The sequence below is a fragment of the Pan paniscus genome, chromosome 15, assembly GCF_029289425.2.
Source record: "Pan paniscus chromosome 15, NHGRI_mPanPan1-v2.0_pri, whole genome shotgun sequence".
NCBI classification, from domain to species: Eukaryota; Metazoa; Chordata; class Mammalia; order Primates; family Hominidae; genus Pan; species Pan paniscus.
In genome coordinates, this window is record NC_073264.2 from 65,056,576 (window position 1) to 65,072,344 (window position 15,769).

General features: G+C 39.1%; 1 protein-coding gene across 9 annotated transcripts in view; it reads left to right on the forward strand.

The window, feature by feature from the left end:
• Nucleotides 1-15,769, forward strand: part of SYNE2 (spectrin repeat containing nuclear envelope protein 2) — a 368,901-nt gene that overhangs the window by 87,348 nt on the left and 265,784 nt on the right. For all 9 annotated transcript variants that reach the window (XM_034937677.4, XM_034937678.4, XM_034937679.4 and 6 more), the window contains exons 3-8: nucleotides 366-427; nucleotides 1,447-1,542; nucleotides 1,637-1,714; nucleotides 1,803-1,895; nucleotides 9,522-9,703; nucleotides 14,385-14,581. In XM_034937677.4, coding sequence (XP_034793568.1) covers nucleotides 366-427; nucleotides 1,447-1,542; nucleotides 1,637-1,714; nucleotides 1,803-1,895; nucleotides 9,522-9,703; nucleotides 14,385-14,581 — 708 coding nt within the window. The remainder of the gene's footprint in view (nucleotides 1-365; nucleotides 428-1,446; nucleotides 1,543-1,636; nucleotides 1,715-1,802; nucleotides 1,896-9,521; nucleotides 9,704-14,384; nucleotides 14,582-15,769) is intronic.

A 15,769-nucleotide genomic window follows, 5' to 3' on the forward strand; every position in this document is an offset into this window, starting at 1 on the left:
TTCTCTATGTTGTCCAGGCTGGTCTCAAACTCCTGAGCTCACACGATCTGCTTACCTCGGCCTCCCAAGTGCTGGGATTACAGGTGTGAACCACAGCACCGTGGTGCTAATTCTTTAGTCAGTAAAAAATATTAAAAACCATTGTCTCGTCAACAAACCCATGGTTTTAAAAAAAATATCGTATCAACATGCTTTTTCTAAAACACTACTTGGACAAACATCTACAGTTTAGACTAAATCCTGGAAAGTTTGTAAGCTTGTGAAACAGGCACACACCTAGCGTGACAGACCTTTGAAGCTCTGATATGTGCAGGAGGTTTCTGAGGCTTCTGCTTTTATAACTGCTGTTGTTCTTTCTTTGATAGCTGAACAGGAAGACACCCAGAAGAAAGCCTTCACGTGCTGGATAAACTCACAGTTGGCCAGGGTAAGCAAATGAAGACCAAATTAGATTATAAATCTATTTATTACTCCCCCTACTCCTTCTGTTTTGACCCCAAGGAGGCCATTAAAAAATGGTACTGGTGATGACAGGGAAAAGGTTGTGGAATGTCTTTTCTTGAAAGAATGTGCTAAAAGTTATCTTGGTCTTGTTTTGATGTATTTGTTACTCTTTCTCACACAGAAAAAAAGGGACTTTTGTTGAGGATATGGGACAGTGCTATAAAAATATTTAATCACATCTCTTTCATCAAGTGAAGTAATAGTAATACTGATTTGCATATAATAAATGTTATATATTAGAAACTGTCCTAAACTCTTTAAGTGTAATGATTATGACAACTCCTGACAAATAATTTCACGACATCCCTATGAAATAGATAGTAATATACCTTTTTAAAGGTCAAGGAAACTTCAGTACAGAGAAGTTTTGTGACTTGCATGTGGTCACACAGCTTAAAAGTGATAGTGCTGGGATATGAAACCAGACAGTCTGGACTCAGTGGCCTTGATCATAATCACTGTGCCATCCTACCACACTGATGCTGAGTGTCTAGAGTAACCTAGATACACAATGAATGAGCCTCTTCTCACAGACCACACACTGTTTTTTTCTCTGTCCATTTCAACACGGTGCTTGTAATTCTAAGAAAGGGTAAATACATAAGCAGGTTACTCCAGAAATGTAATCTGCTTTCCAGATGGGTCACTAGCGGCTGATTCTAAACGTCTTTAATGCCACTTGTGTGCACAGGTTTTAAGCTCTCAGTGAAAGCTCCACGCAGAAAGGGTGTTGTGTTACAGGAAATTAGCCATAAGATAAATTAAATTCGCTACTTTTCTTACGTTTTGATATGAATCTTTGCATGTTCTCTCTCATTCTCTTAATTAAGAAGAAAGTCATTACTGAATTTTAGTTTTTCACAAAGCACATTTATGAGATTCTTAAAGGTATTCTTTTTGGACCAAAGTTTGAATGATTATTTTTCTTGTGACCTTCTGCAGCACACTTCTCCCTCAGTTATATCCGACCTATTCACAGACATTAAAAAGGGGCATGTCCTCCTGGATCTGCTAGAAGTACTTTCTGGGCAACAGTTGGTAAGATTTTTAAATGACACTGAGAAACTTTCTGTTGACCTAAAAAATATGTATTTCATTTTTTCTGAGTAATATATTTGCTTGAATTTCACAGCCTCGGGATAAAGGATCTAATACCTTCCAGTGTAGAATCAATATAGAACATGCCTTGACATTCCTAAGAAACCGATCAGTAAGTATAAATTTTTCTTAAAAATTCACAGGAGAGATTAATGCTCTGGGATATTTCCTCCTTTTAACCTGCACTTTTTGTTTTCCAGATTAAGCTAATAAATATTCATGTTACTGATATCATTGATGGAAACCCATCCATTATCCTTGGCCTAATTTGGACAATTATCCTGCACTTTCATGTAAGTAGTTTGATGATATAAAAATTATTTCTACCCTACCACAGTATAAAATAAATGTAATGCAATAAGTGTGAGTTGACTAGATTCAGTCCTGAGCTTCTCCTATAAATAGGACCTCTGGAAATCTTGAAGAGGTAGAAAATAATAGCAGACCTTTTGCCATTTCTGTTATTGGTTTTTTTCTTTTTTTTTTGAGATGGAGTCTCGCTCTGTCGGCCAGGCTGGAGTGCCGTGGCGCAGTCTTAACTCACAGTAACCTCCACTTCCTGAGTTCAAGTGATTGTTCTGTCTCAGCCTGCTGAGTAGCTGGGACTACAGATGCGCGCCACCATGCCTGGCTAATTTTCGTTTTTTTTTTTTTCTTTTTTTTGAGGTGGAGTTTTGCTCTCGTTGCCCAGGCTGGAGTGCAATGGTGCAGTCTTGGCTCACTGCAACCTCCACCTCCCAGGTTCAAGTGATTCTTCTGCCTCAGCCTCCCGAGTAGCTGGGATTACAGACATGCACCATCACGCCCAGCCAATTTTGTATTTTTAGTAGAGATGAGGTTTCTCCATGTTGGTCAGGCTGGACTTGAACTCCTGACCTCAGGTGATCCGTCCACCTCTGCCTCCCAAAGTGCTGAGATTACAGGTGTGAGCCACCATGCCCGGCCTAATTTTTGTATATTTTGTAGAGATGGGGTTTCATCATGTTGGCCAGGGTGGTCTCACATTCCTGACCTCAGGTGATCTGCCTGCCTCGACCTCCCAAAGTGCTGGGATTACAGGCATGAGCCACCGTGCCTGTCCTGTTGCTATTTTTCAATTGAAAGTTGATTGCTGAATTATCATGATATCCTGCATTATCCATAATATCAGCACCAGTCTGAACAGAACCTGCCATGGTAAATGTTTGCTTCTTATTGTTTACTATGGCAGGGGAGAGGGTAGGAAGCTTCTGGAGTAAATGCTTGAAATCTAACCACTAAAGTTTGTAAAGCCTCCCCATTTTGGGGGACTCCTGTCCTATCTGACTGTGAATAATCCCACAACATCCAGCTCTATCCCAAGACTGAGCTGTGGATGCATTTCGTTTCACAGATATTTTTGAACACTTACTGTATGCTAGCTCTTATGCGAGGACATCAAGATTTAGTGATGGTTATAGTTCTGACTTTATAAAACATATGATTGATATGTTTTTTCAGGCCTGGAATTCTGACATAGTGCAGGGTTTCTGCACTACCTAAAATGTTGCATTTTCTGTATCTCCATAATTATTTTAAAAATAACTTAGGAAAAATATTTATTTTAGAAAAACTAGAAAAATAGCATAACTAACATAAAATTTAAAACATGCAGAGACAGACTATATATTATTTCTGGATACGTGCATTTGTAATTACAATGGAATAATATGCATGAGATTATGAAAACTAAATTTAAGTTGTGTGTTTTTTTTCTGGGAAAGGATAAAATGGGATTGGAGAGAGAAAGAGGCTTAAATTGTATCTGTGTTTTATTTATTTTTATTTTTTTATTACTTATTATTATTATTTTTTTTTGAGACAGAGTCTCGCTCTGTCGCCCAGGCTGGAGTGCAGTGGCACGATCTCGGCTCACTGCAACCTCCGCCTCCCGGGCTCAAGAGGTTCTCCTGCCTCAGCCTCCTGAGTAGCTGGGATTACAGGTGCGCGCCACCACGCCCAGCTAATTTTTGTATTTTTAGTAGAGACAGGGTTTTTCCATGTTGCTCAGGCTGGTCTTGAACTCCTGACCTTGTGATCCACCTGCCTCAGCCTCCAAAAGTGCTGGGATTACAGGTGTGAGCCAGCACGCCTGGCCTGTGTTTTATTTCTTTAAGAAAATCTAAACCAAATATGGTAAAATGTTAAAATTTGATAGTTCATGGTCATTTATTATGTTTTCCTATAGTTTTCTGGTATTTGAAATATAATTAAAAATTTTAATATAGATAATAAAATTATCTGTAATCTACCACTCACTATAACTGCTGTAAATAATTTAGTGTATAGTCTTTATGATATTTACATCAATAATTAATGTATGTTCATATGTATATATTTTAACAAAATGGGGGTCATGTTGTCCATACTGTTTTCAGCATGCTCTGATGAACAGCTTTCTGAATTTTTATATATATATATATATATATATATATATAATAAATAAATGGAGGCATGATGTTTGTTGTAAAGTACTATATTTCACTAATGGATAGTCAGAAAGCTCATGATCATTTGTAATTATAGGTAATTTCAGATAAGAATGCCCTTAAGGTAAAACCTTTGCGATACAATCTTAATTATTTCCACAGGTCAAATTCTTAGAAGTGGCATTGTGCCATAGGGTTTGCAAACTTAAAGCCTTTCTTTTTTTTTTTTTGAGACAGAGTCTCGCTCTGTTGCCCAGGCTGGAGTGCAGTGGCGGGATCTTGGCTCACTGCAACCTCCACCTCCTGGGTGCAACTGATTCTGCCTCAGCCTCCCAAGTAGCTGGGACTACAGGTGTGCACCACCACACCTGCCTAATTTTTGTATTTTTAGAAGAGATGGGGTTTCACCATATTGGCGAGGCTGGTCTCGAACTCCTGACCTCATGATCTTCCTGCCTTGGCCTCCCAAAGTGCTGGGATTACAGGCGTGAGCCACCGTGCTGGGCTTAAAGCTTTTTTTTTTTTTTTTTTTGAAACTTCTGTATTGCTGAGGCTGGAGTGCAGTGGCGTGATTTTGGCTCCTGAATTCAAGTGATTCTCATGCCTCAGCCCCCTGAGTAGCTGGGATTACAGGTGCCCACCACCATGCCTGGCTAATTTTTGTAGTTTTAGTAGAGACGGAGTTTCACCATGTTGGCCAGGCTAGCCTTGAACTCCTGACCTCAAATGATCCACCCACCTCGGCCTCCCAAAATATTGGGTTTATAGGCATGAGCCACCACACCTGGCCTTTTTTTTTTTTTTAATTAAAAAATTTTAAGTAAACTTTTGTTGATGTATATGTAACATACACAGATAAAAATGAACAGGTCTTAAGTATAGAGTTTGATGAATATTTATAAATGAAACACACCCATATAATCACCCTGCCAGATAAAAATATAGAACTTTGCCAGCATCCCTAAGTGCCCCAGGTCCTTCTCCCAATCACTGCCCTCCTTTCCTAAAGGTGAGCACCACTTTGAGCTCTATGGATAAGTGTAGAGTCTTTAACACCATACATATGGAATTATAAATGTCTTCTCTTATGTACACTATGTACTCTTTCGTGTTTGACTTATTTCATTTTATATCATGTCTGTGAAATTTACCTTATTGTAGCAAGTATCAGTAAGTCTTTCTTGTTCATTGCTCTGCATGAATATCCAATTGTATGAATATACCGTAACATATTTACCATTGTATTGTTGGTGCACCTTTCTTTTGCTGCCAGTTTTTTTATTTGTTTGTTTTTTATTTTGTTCTGTTTTGTTTTTTTGAGACAGAGTCTCGCTCTGTCGCCCAGGCTGGAGTGCAGTGGGGCACGATCTTGGCTCACTGTAACCTCTGCCTCCTGGGTTCAAGTGATTCTCCGACCTCAGCCTCCTGAGTAGCTGGAATTACAGGTGTGTGTCACTACGCCCAGCTAATTCTGTATTTTTACTAGAGATGGGGTTTCACAGTGTTGGCCAGGCTGGTCAAGCTGTTGCCAGTTTTTAGCTGCTATGAATAAAGCTGCTCAGAACGTTCTTGTATATACCTTGTATAAATCCTGATTTCCATCCTGCATGTACCTAGGAATGGAACTGATGGTGTCAGAACATATGATCTTTAGCTTTAGTATATACTGCCAAACAGTTAATCAAAGTGGTTGTTCCAATTTATACTCACCAGAGTTTCTTGCTCCAATCCCTGTTGCTAATACTTGGCATTTAAAATTTATTATTTAAGCCTTGATGTTATGTGTAATGATTTATAGACTTTTAAAATATATTCTAGGCTGGGTGCAGCGGCTCATGGCTGTAATCCCAGCACTTTGATAGGCTGAGGCAGGAGGATTGCTTGAGCCCAGGAATATAATACCAGCCTGGGCAACATAAGGAGACCCCATCTCTGCAAAAATAAAAATAAAAATAATTAGCTGGGAATGGTGGTACCTGCCTGTGGTCCCAGCTTCTCTGGAGACTGAGGTGGGAGAAGCACTTGAGTCTGGGAGGTTGAGACTGCAGTGAGCCGTGATTGTGCTACTGCACTCTAGCCTGGGCAACAGAGCAAGACCCTGTCTCCAAAAAACATACACATACACATATATACTGGAGATATAGATACACAGACATATATACTGGAGATCATATATACATACATATTATATATGTATATGTGATCTCCAGTATATACATTATATATATTTATATATATTCTACAAAGAACTTTTGTCCAGTATATATTATATATATACTGTAATATATAACTTTTGTCCAGTATATATTATATACTGTAATATATATTATATAATATATATACTATAATATATATTACAGTATAACATAATATATACTGGACAAAAGTCCTTTGTAGAATATATATATAAATTGCAAATAATTCTGACTCTGGCTTGCTTTTTCAATCTTTTAATGAAGAAGCATTCATAATTTTAATATAGTTTGAATTTATCAACTTCTTTTGTGGCTTATACTTTTATATTCCTTTTTTTTTAATTGAGACAGAATCCTGCTCTGTTGCCCAGGCTGGAGTGCAGTGGCACAATCTTGACTCACTGCAATGTCTGTCTCCTGGGTTCAAGTGATTCTTCTGCCTCAGCCTCCTGAGTATCTGGGGCTACAGGTGTACACCACCATGTCTAGCTAATTTTTGTGTTTTTAGTAGAGATGGGGTTTCGCCGTGTTGGTCAGGCTGGTCTTGAATTCCTGACCTCAGGTGATTCACCTGCCTTGGCCTCCCAAAGTGCTGGGATTGCAGGTGTGAGCCACCGTGCCTGGCCTGTTCTATTCTTTAACGACCTCTTTTTACTATGAAGATATTCTCTTACATTATTTTCTAGAACAATTTTGTCCAATAGGATTTTCTGCAGTGATGGAACTGTTCCATAGCTACATTGTACAAAACAGTGACCACTAGCCACTTGTGCTATTGAACACTTGAGATGTGGCTAGTATGGCAGAGGAAATAAATTATTCAATTAATTTGAATTTAAATCTCACATATGCCTAGTGGCTGTCATACTGAACAGCCCAGTTCTGAAAATGTAGTTGTTTTAAATTTTATATTTAGATCTACCGTCTTTCAAGAATGAATCGATTTTGTATGTTATGTTGAAACAATCAAAATTTACTTTTTTCATATGGCCATCCAGTTGACTCAATAGTTTATTGAAAAGCTCACCATGGCCCAGCACAGTGGCTCATGCCTGTAATCCCAGCACTTTGGGAGGCCGAGGCAGGTGGACCACCTGAGGTTGGGAGTTCGAGACCAACCTGACCAACATGGAGAAACCCCGTCTCCACTAAAAATACAAAAAATTAGCCGGGCATGGTGATGCATGCCTGTAATTCCAGCTACTCGAGAGGCTGAGGCAGGAGAATCGCTTGAACCTGGGAGGCGGAGGTTGCGGTGAACCGAGATTGTGCCATTGCACTCCAGACTGGGCAACAAGAGTGAAACTCTGTCTGAAAAAAAAAAGAAAGAAAAGCTCACCATGTTCCTACTGTGCTGTAGTGTCACCTTCACACGTGAAGTCGACATGAAGTCGCCCTATATGTGAAGCTCCATTTTCAAATGACCTATTTTGTTTCATCACTTCTCTTTGCACCAGTACTATACTTTGTAATTTTGGTAACTATATAGTAAGTCTTGATATCCGACAGTGTAAGTTGTCCAACTTATTCTTTAAGAAAGTCTTCATTATTATTTGCTTTTTGCATTTTTATATAAATTTTATGAATAACTTGTCAGTTTTCACACGTGTGCGTGCGCGCACATACACACACAGACACACACATAATCTCACTCACACACACACACACACACACACACACACACACACACACTCCTGCTGGAATTTTTATTAGGATTGCATGGCATACATGAAACATTTTAGAAAAAAATTGACATTTAAAAAATATTGCATCTTTCAATCTATGAGTATAACATTTTAATTATTCTGTTCAAAATATTTTCTAATTTTTATTACTATTTCTCATTTGACCCATGGGCCATATAAAAATATATTGCTTAGGCCGGGTGCGGTGGCTCACGCCTGTAATCCCAGCATTTTGGGAGGCTGAGGCAGGCAGATCACAAGGTGAGGAGTTCGAGACCAACCTGACCGACATGGTGGAACCCTGTCTCTACTAAAAATACAAAAATTAGCCGGGAGTGGTGGCATGCGCCTGTAATCCGAGCTACTCAGGAGGCTGAGGCAGGAGAATCACTTGAACCGGGAGGCGGAGGTTGCAGTGAGCCGAGATTGCACCACTGCCCTCCAGCGTGGGCGACAGAGCGAGACTCCATCTCAAAAAAAAAAAAATTATATATATATATGTGTGTGTGTATATATATATATGTATATGTATATATGTGTGTGTATATATATGTATATATATATGTATATGTGTATATATATATATGTAGCTTAATTTCCGAATATTTGGAGATTTTGTCTGTTATATCTTTGCTGCTGACTAGAATTTCAGTGTGGTCAGAGAGCATACTCTGAATGATTTCAGTCTTTCACAGTTGCTGCAGCTTGATTTATGGTGCAGCATGGTCAGTGTCAGTAAATGTTCTGTACGCTCGTGAAAGGAATGTTGGTAGTGCTTGCCAGATCAGTGCTAATCAGATCAAGTTTGTTAATTGTGTTGTTGACATCTGTTATTATGGATTGTCTGATTAGTCTGTCATTTGTTGAGAGAAATGTATTAAATACTTTAACGTTTATGGATTTATCTTTTAATGTTTTGGGTAGATACCATATCGCCCTCCAAAAAAATTGAGCCAATTTGTACATTTACTAGCAATATAAGAATATCTAGTTTCTCATACTTTCACCATCACTGGGTATTGCCTTTACATTTACTTTGCCTGTATAATATAATAAAAGCTATTCTTTTGCTGTATACATTTAAATTTCTTAAATTATTAATGCAATTGTTTTTCATAGATTTAATGGCAATTTTATTTGTTTCCTCTGGACTTGTCTATCCATGTGTTTGACTATCTTTTTTTCTATGTGTACATTTGTTCATAATGGATGCATTTCACTTGATCCAGTCTCTAAAGATACTCTAGACTAGGAGCTCAATTTGGTTCAGTTCGATTTATTTGACAGGTGTTAAACTACAGTGAAGTGCTCCATAAGCACTTCAGGTGGATGAATTGATGAGGGACATCCCTCAATGTGGGACAGCATGCCTGGGTGAGGGTAAGGAATGACCCAAGTCATTCCTTAGGAAGCAAAAGTGCAGCCCCCATGGCAGATGCTGTTATTCAAGGATTTGCCCAGTATTCATTTCACCAGGAGTAAACTGTGACTGTCACAGGATGCTTTTTAGGTCTCTATTTTGACTGGAAATTTTGGCCCAATGCTGGTAACTTATGCTTTTATAAACGTTAAGTCTACTTTGCCTTCCTTAGATTGAGAAGCTTGCCCAGACTCTTTCTTGCAATTACAATCAGCCTTCCCTGGATGATGTGAGTGTGGTTGACTCATCTCCTGCCTCAAGTCCTCCAGCTAAGAAATGCTCTAAAGTGCAAGCAAGATGGCAGATGTCTGCAAGAAAGGCCCTTCTTTTGTGGGCTCAGGAACAATGCGCCACGTAAGTAGTTTGCTATGACCCTAAGAGACACACAGGGCAGCTGTATCAACCAACACCACCTCACCACCCAAACACCTCCCTCACTTAACATGAAAATTCTCACTATCCCCCTTCCTCTCCGTGCTTCTTCCGTACGTGGAAGCCCAAGAGCTCAGCCACGTTTGGTTTCAAAGGCTGGAAGGTGGTATCACCTGGGTAAACGAACTCATCCCACCTGCTGTGTTTAGGTGGCATATTATTACATGGAAATAAAGTGGTATTTAAATGCCCGGCAAGATGGCTCACTCCTATAATCCCAGCACTTTGGGAGGCTGAGGCGGGTAGATCACTTGAGGTCAGGAGTTCGAGACCAGCCTGGCTAACATGGTGAAACCCCGTCTCTATGAAAAATACAAAAAATTAGCCTGGCGTGGTGGCATGTGCCTGTAATCCCAGCTACTTGGGAGGCTGAGGCAGGAGAATTGCTTGAACCTGGGAGGCGGAGGTTGCGGTGAGCTGAGATCACGCTATTTCACTCCAGCCTGGGCAACAAGAGCGAAACTCTTGTCACACACACACACATACAACAAAACTTATCTCTTGAATATGTATATGAGTATATTAAGAGACCTCAGAGTTTAGAAACGTAGCTCAGTTAGGAAGCACAGAGACCAGACAGTATGCATTTTGAGACAGGGTCTCACTTTGTCACCCAGGCTGGAGTGCAGTGGTGCGATTGTGGCTCACTACAGCCTTGACCTCCCAGGCTCAATTGATCCTTCCACCTTAGCCTCCTGAGTAGCTGGGACTACAGGTGCACACCACCATGTCTGGCTAATTTTTGTATTTTTTGTAGAGATGGGGTTTTGCCATGTTGCCCAGGCTGGTCTCAAATTCCTGAGCTCAAGCAATTCACCTGCCTCCGTCTTCGAAAGTGCTGGGATTACAGGTGTGAGCTACCACACCAGGCTGGAGTATGCATTTTTAAAAATTGGGGATAATGAAGGAAAGTTAGTGCTCATATCTTTTTTTTTTTTAAACAAAGAAAAATGTTTTTTGCTCTTGGTAGACAATTTACTTTTCCATTTTAACCAGTGTCTGAGATGGAGCTTAGGAAAAATAAGGACTGTAGATTCAGGAGGTCTCTCTACTAGAACAGCTGTCGAGTTCAAAAGGCATTTCTTGTCACATCATAGCATTGTTAGGTAAATAGGGTCATAAATATGTTGCTAAGCCCTTTCAAATGCAGGACTTCAGAGTAAGTCCTTCCTGCTGAAAGGCCAAGATAGAGCTGAACTTCTGCTTTCAGCCTTACTTTTCTTTTCTTTTTTTTGAGAGAGAGTTTCGCTCTTGTCGCCCAGGCTGGAGTGCAGTGGCACGATCTCAACTCACTGCAACCTGTACCTCCTGGGTTCAAGCAATTCTCCTGCCTCAGCCTCCCCTGTAGCTGGCATTACAGCTGTGCACCACCATGCCCAGCTAATTTTGTATTTTTAGTAGAGATGAGGTTTCATCAGGTTGGCCCAGGCTGGTCTCAAACTCCTGACCTCAGGTGATCTGCCCACCTCGGCCTCCCAAAGTGCTGTGATTACAGGGGTGAGCCGCTGCTCCCGGCCCAGCCTTACTTTTCTTTGTCATTCGTTCTCTATATTTTATGAGAGCCATAAACATACATAACCTTATATAGAGGTTTAAAGTATATTAAATGAACTGTTTCTTGAATCTCCTAGAGATAATTTGTACTCCAGTTTTCTATATTTTAAAAATCCCAAACAGTATTTGTGAAAAGCATTATTATGTCATACTCAGATTTATTTCATTTATGCATAAAAAACCTTAAAGTCCTTTCAAAGCCCCATATATTTTACAACAGTTTATCTTTTCTTCACGTCTCCCCATCTTTCTTAGTTTTCAACTGTAGAGCTTATGCTAAGCTTATGAAAATGTAACACTTCTTAAATAATTCATCATGGGTTTATCCTAGTTTTGGCCATCATTGGTGATATTATTAGATAACTTTTATTTCAATATCCTGTGTTTTATTATTTCAATATTTGTGTTTTATTTCAATAAGACTGTTTTGTAAGTAATATGTTGTATTTTCTCATTTGTGAAACAGATGAATCAGGCCCTGTTCTCCACATCTAAATGAGTGTAGGTTCTGCCAACCAGGAGCCTAATTCCACCCTCTAAGGTCTGGCAGCAGCGTCTTTGTGGTATTGGCTTTGGCTCATCAGTGCAGAGCTGACCTACACAGTATTAAGTACAGTGCCTGCCAGTCAGTGCAGTGCTGGTTCAACACTCAAGGTGCTGAGGTCTGGCCCTGCCCTCAGCTGCAGCCGCCATCCTTTAGTTATTATTAGGTTGGTGCAAAAGTGATTGCAGTTTTTGCCATTACTTTTAATTACTTAAAAGTAATTGCATTACTTTTGCCATTGCATTACAATTTGCCATTACTTTTAATGGTAAAAGCCACAATTACTTTTGCACCCACCTAATGGTTTAGCTTAGTCTTGCACACTCCAAAGTCAGAGTACCCGGATTTGAAGTGCTGGCGCCCTGTACTTTCTAACTGGTGACTTTGAACACTTAATCTCTTTGTGTTCCAATTTCTTCAGTCATAAAATGTGAACAGTAATATGTCATAGGTTGTTATATGCGTAAGAATTTTTTTTAAAGCATTTAGAACAGTTTCTGGATGAAGTAGATACCACAAACATATTTGTTAGACAACACAAAAATCACTGACTGCTATGTAGTTTATTACAGTCATAGTTTTAAGCTTTTTTCCCGTAAGTAAACAGGAAAACCCAGGTCATCTGGAGCAGACTATTTCCTGAGTAGCTTTTATCATTTGATTCAGACCTTAAAATAGTCTATTGAATTTTTTCATGCTTTTTATGGGATATGAAAGGACACTATAGTTGTTCTAGAATATATCCCAAGTGTTGCAGGCAACTATACCCTTTTGCAAGACTTTCACTGATCCCTTATGAAGCACAGAATAGTGATGGAGTGATTTTTTTAAAAATATGTGTCTTAAGCCCTGGTGATATGCCAGGCATTGTTTGGGGAATGAGTCTACAGTGGTGAACAAGAAGGGCAAAGCCCTTGCTCTCAAAGGCTTGCATCCTGACGGGGAAAGCAGGAATTATCATGAAGAAATATGATAATTACAGTTGGCAAGCAGATTAGGAAGGACTTTTGTTATGGTCAAGAAGGTTGAGGGCAGGGAGAGTGTCTCCTTTAATGCAGGTGGTAAGGCAGGGCTTTGCTGCGGGGAGACTTTAAGCTGACTCCTCAAGTGGGAGGCTTTATGAAGATCTGTGAGAAGGAGTGTCCAAGGACAGTGACTAGGAGGGCGGCTTTGAGAAACAGGAACAAGGCTGGTGTGACTGCAACTCTGTAAGAGAGGGGAGATACAAAGATGAGAGAAGCAGGCAGGGGCCAAATCACTCAGGGTCTGTGGACCAGGGTGAGAGATGTTATTCTAAATACAATGGCTAGCTAATGATGTTGATTGATAGATAGAGAGAGAGAGAGAGAGATAGACAGATGTAGATATTATTGTGACATAATATACATAACCTAAAATCTGCCACTTTGACCATTTTTAAGTGTACAGTTCAGTGGCACTAACTACATTCATATTGTTGTGTAACCATCACCACTCTCTGTCACCAGAACTTTTTTCCTTTTGCGAAACTGTACCTGTTAAACTAGAACTCCCCATCATCCCCCAAACCCTGGCCTCTGGCAACCACCATTCTACTTCTCTATGAATTTGACTACTCTACATACCTCATATGAGTGGAGTCATGTGGTATTTGTCCTTTTGTGACTGGCTTATTTCACTTGGCATGGTTTTTAAGCTTCCTTCATGTTGTAGCATGTGTCAGAATTTCCCTCCTTTTTTTTGAGGCAGTCTCATTCTGTCATCCAGGCTGGAGTGCAGTGGTGCGATTGTAGCTCACTGCAGCTTCAATCTCCCATTGTCAAGTGATCCTCCCGCCTCAGCCTCCCAAAGTGCTGGGATTGCAGGCATGAGCCAACGTCCCCAGCCAGAATTTCCCTTCTTTTTAAGGATGAATAATATTCATTGTATGTATATACCACATTTTGTTTATCCATTCATCTGTCATGATGGGTTTTAAGCAGAGGAGTGACAAGGTCTATCTATCTAGTGAGCTACTGGCCATTAATTACACACAATGTATCATTTAATTTGTCCCACTGAAAAAGAAAATCATTTCCTCTAGTTAGGGACCTTGACCTTCCCTGTATGTAGAAGTTTAAAGGCAGACTTAAGCCAACAGATTTGGTAATGAAGGGCATCAATCTTGAGTGAATATCATTATCTCCTGGAGGGCTTTTAAAGGCACAGATTTCAGGCCCACCTCCAGAGTTTGATTCAGTAGGTATGGGATTCGGCCTGAGAATTTACATTTCTAATACCTGCACCCCATGTGATACTGATGCTGCTGGCTCAGGAACCAAATTTTGAGAATCAGTGTTCTGTGTATTTTGAGTTTCATCAAACTTGGCATTTTCCTTTAATTTGGTCACAAGGTAAAAAATTTTATCTAGCATGATGTATCTAATTTACTTGATTTGCCAAATTTTAATTACTATTGAATATATTGGAGGGGGGTGTTACATTCTTTTTAATGGTATTTATCATGTTTTTGTCCTTTTATGATAGCTATGAGTCTGTCAATGTGACCGATTTTAAGTCAAGTTGGAGAAATGGGATGGCTTTTTTGGCCATCATTCATGCCTTGCGACCAGGCCTAATTGACATGAAGAGTGTGAAGCATAGATCCAACAAAGACAATCTGAGAGAGGCCTTCAGAATTGCAGAACAAGAATTAAAAATCCCCAGATTGCTGGAACCAGAAGGTAAAGAAGCTTCTTTGTTTTTAAAACAATCTTTAAGGCTTAGCATGAAGTTGATTTCAAAATAGTATCTATACATGAATAACCATAATGGCATTCTATTTTAGTCCTGGAGGGTTTAACTTAAACTCTTCATCGAATTTGATGCAATCAAACAATTCCTACCAATTTGTTAACTTCAGTAATTATAGGGGAAGCCACAGCTGAAAGCAAACAATGCTGTTATTGGGAATAATTTGAGCCTCTGTCTTGATTTTCTTCTATTATGTTCTGTGTTTTTTTCTTCTTGATTCTTTTATTCTATTCTAAATCTCTTTTGTAAGATGTTTCTCTGAGTCTTGAATTAAAGTTGTTTACATGTCTCTCCTTCCTCCCTCCCTCTGAGTTAAAGCTGAACCTCTGTGAGAATAGAAACTGCTGCTTTCCCGTCTGTCCCTATGTGGTTGGTCATTGATTCTGCTCAGTCGTGTTGGATTGTTAACAACAACATCCTAAGTACTGGTTAGTTTTAGAGATCATCATCAAATTATAATTTAACTTTATAAAATTAAGATTTAAAAATTTTACTTCTTTCTCAAAAGCACTTTACTTTGAATTGTAATGTTTTATAATGTAACCAAAGCTATTAAAAAAAATTAAGGTCATAATAGAGGTATACGGGATTAGTGAAAATTATGATGAACGAATAGGTCAAGCACGTATGAATTCTAGTCTCAGCTCTATTACTGGGGTGTGTATACAAATGTTTAGTGACTGGCTCTCCCAAACAATGGGAAATGTACACACATTTACACTATTATAGATTTTACTGATATTAAGGAATATGTATTATTTTATAAATAATTATAACATTTATGATACACTTTCTTATAGATTTCATATAGCCCCAAAATGCCTCTGTTCATTTTTGCCAAACTCTGTATCCATCTGTAACTAACTTAGGGTTGTATTTGCTGAAGAAGTATAGTTCTGACATGAATGTTAGTTTAGAATTTCCTTTATGTTAATAAGTAAGTGTAATAAGAGGTATATCAGAACTTCATTTGTTCTTCAATGACATGAGTGACTTCTTTGCTGAATTGAATACTAGAAGAATATTTTCTCAACTTTTTATGCTATTCGCAATGCAACTAACAGCTTTAGACAGAACATATTTTTAAGATTTACCTGCATTATTAACAATTTCTTCAT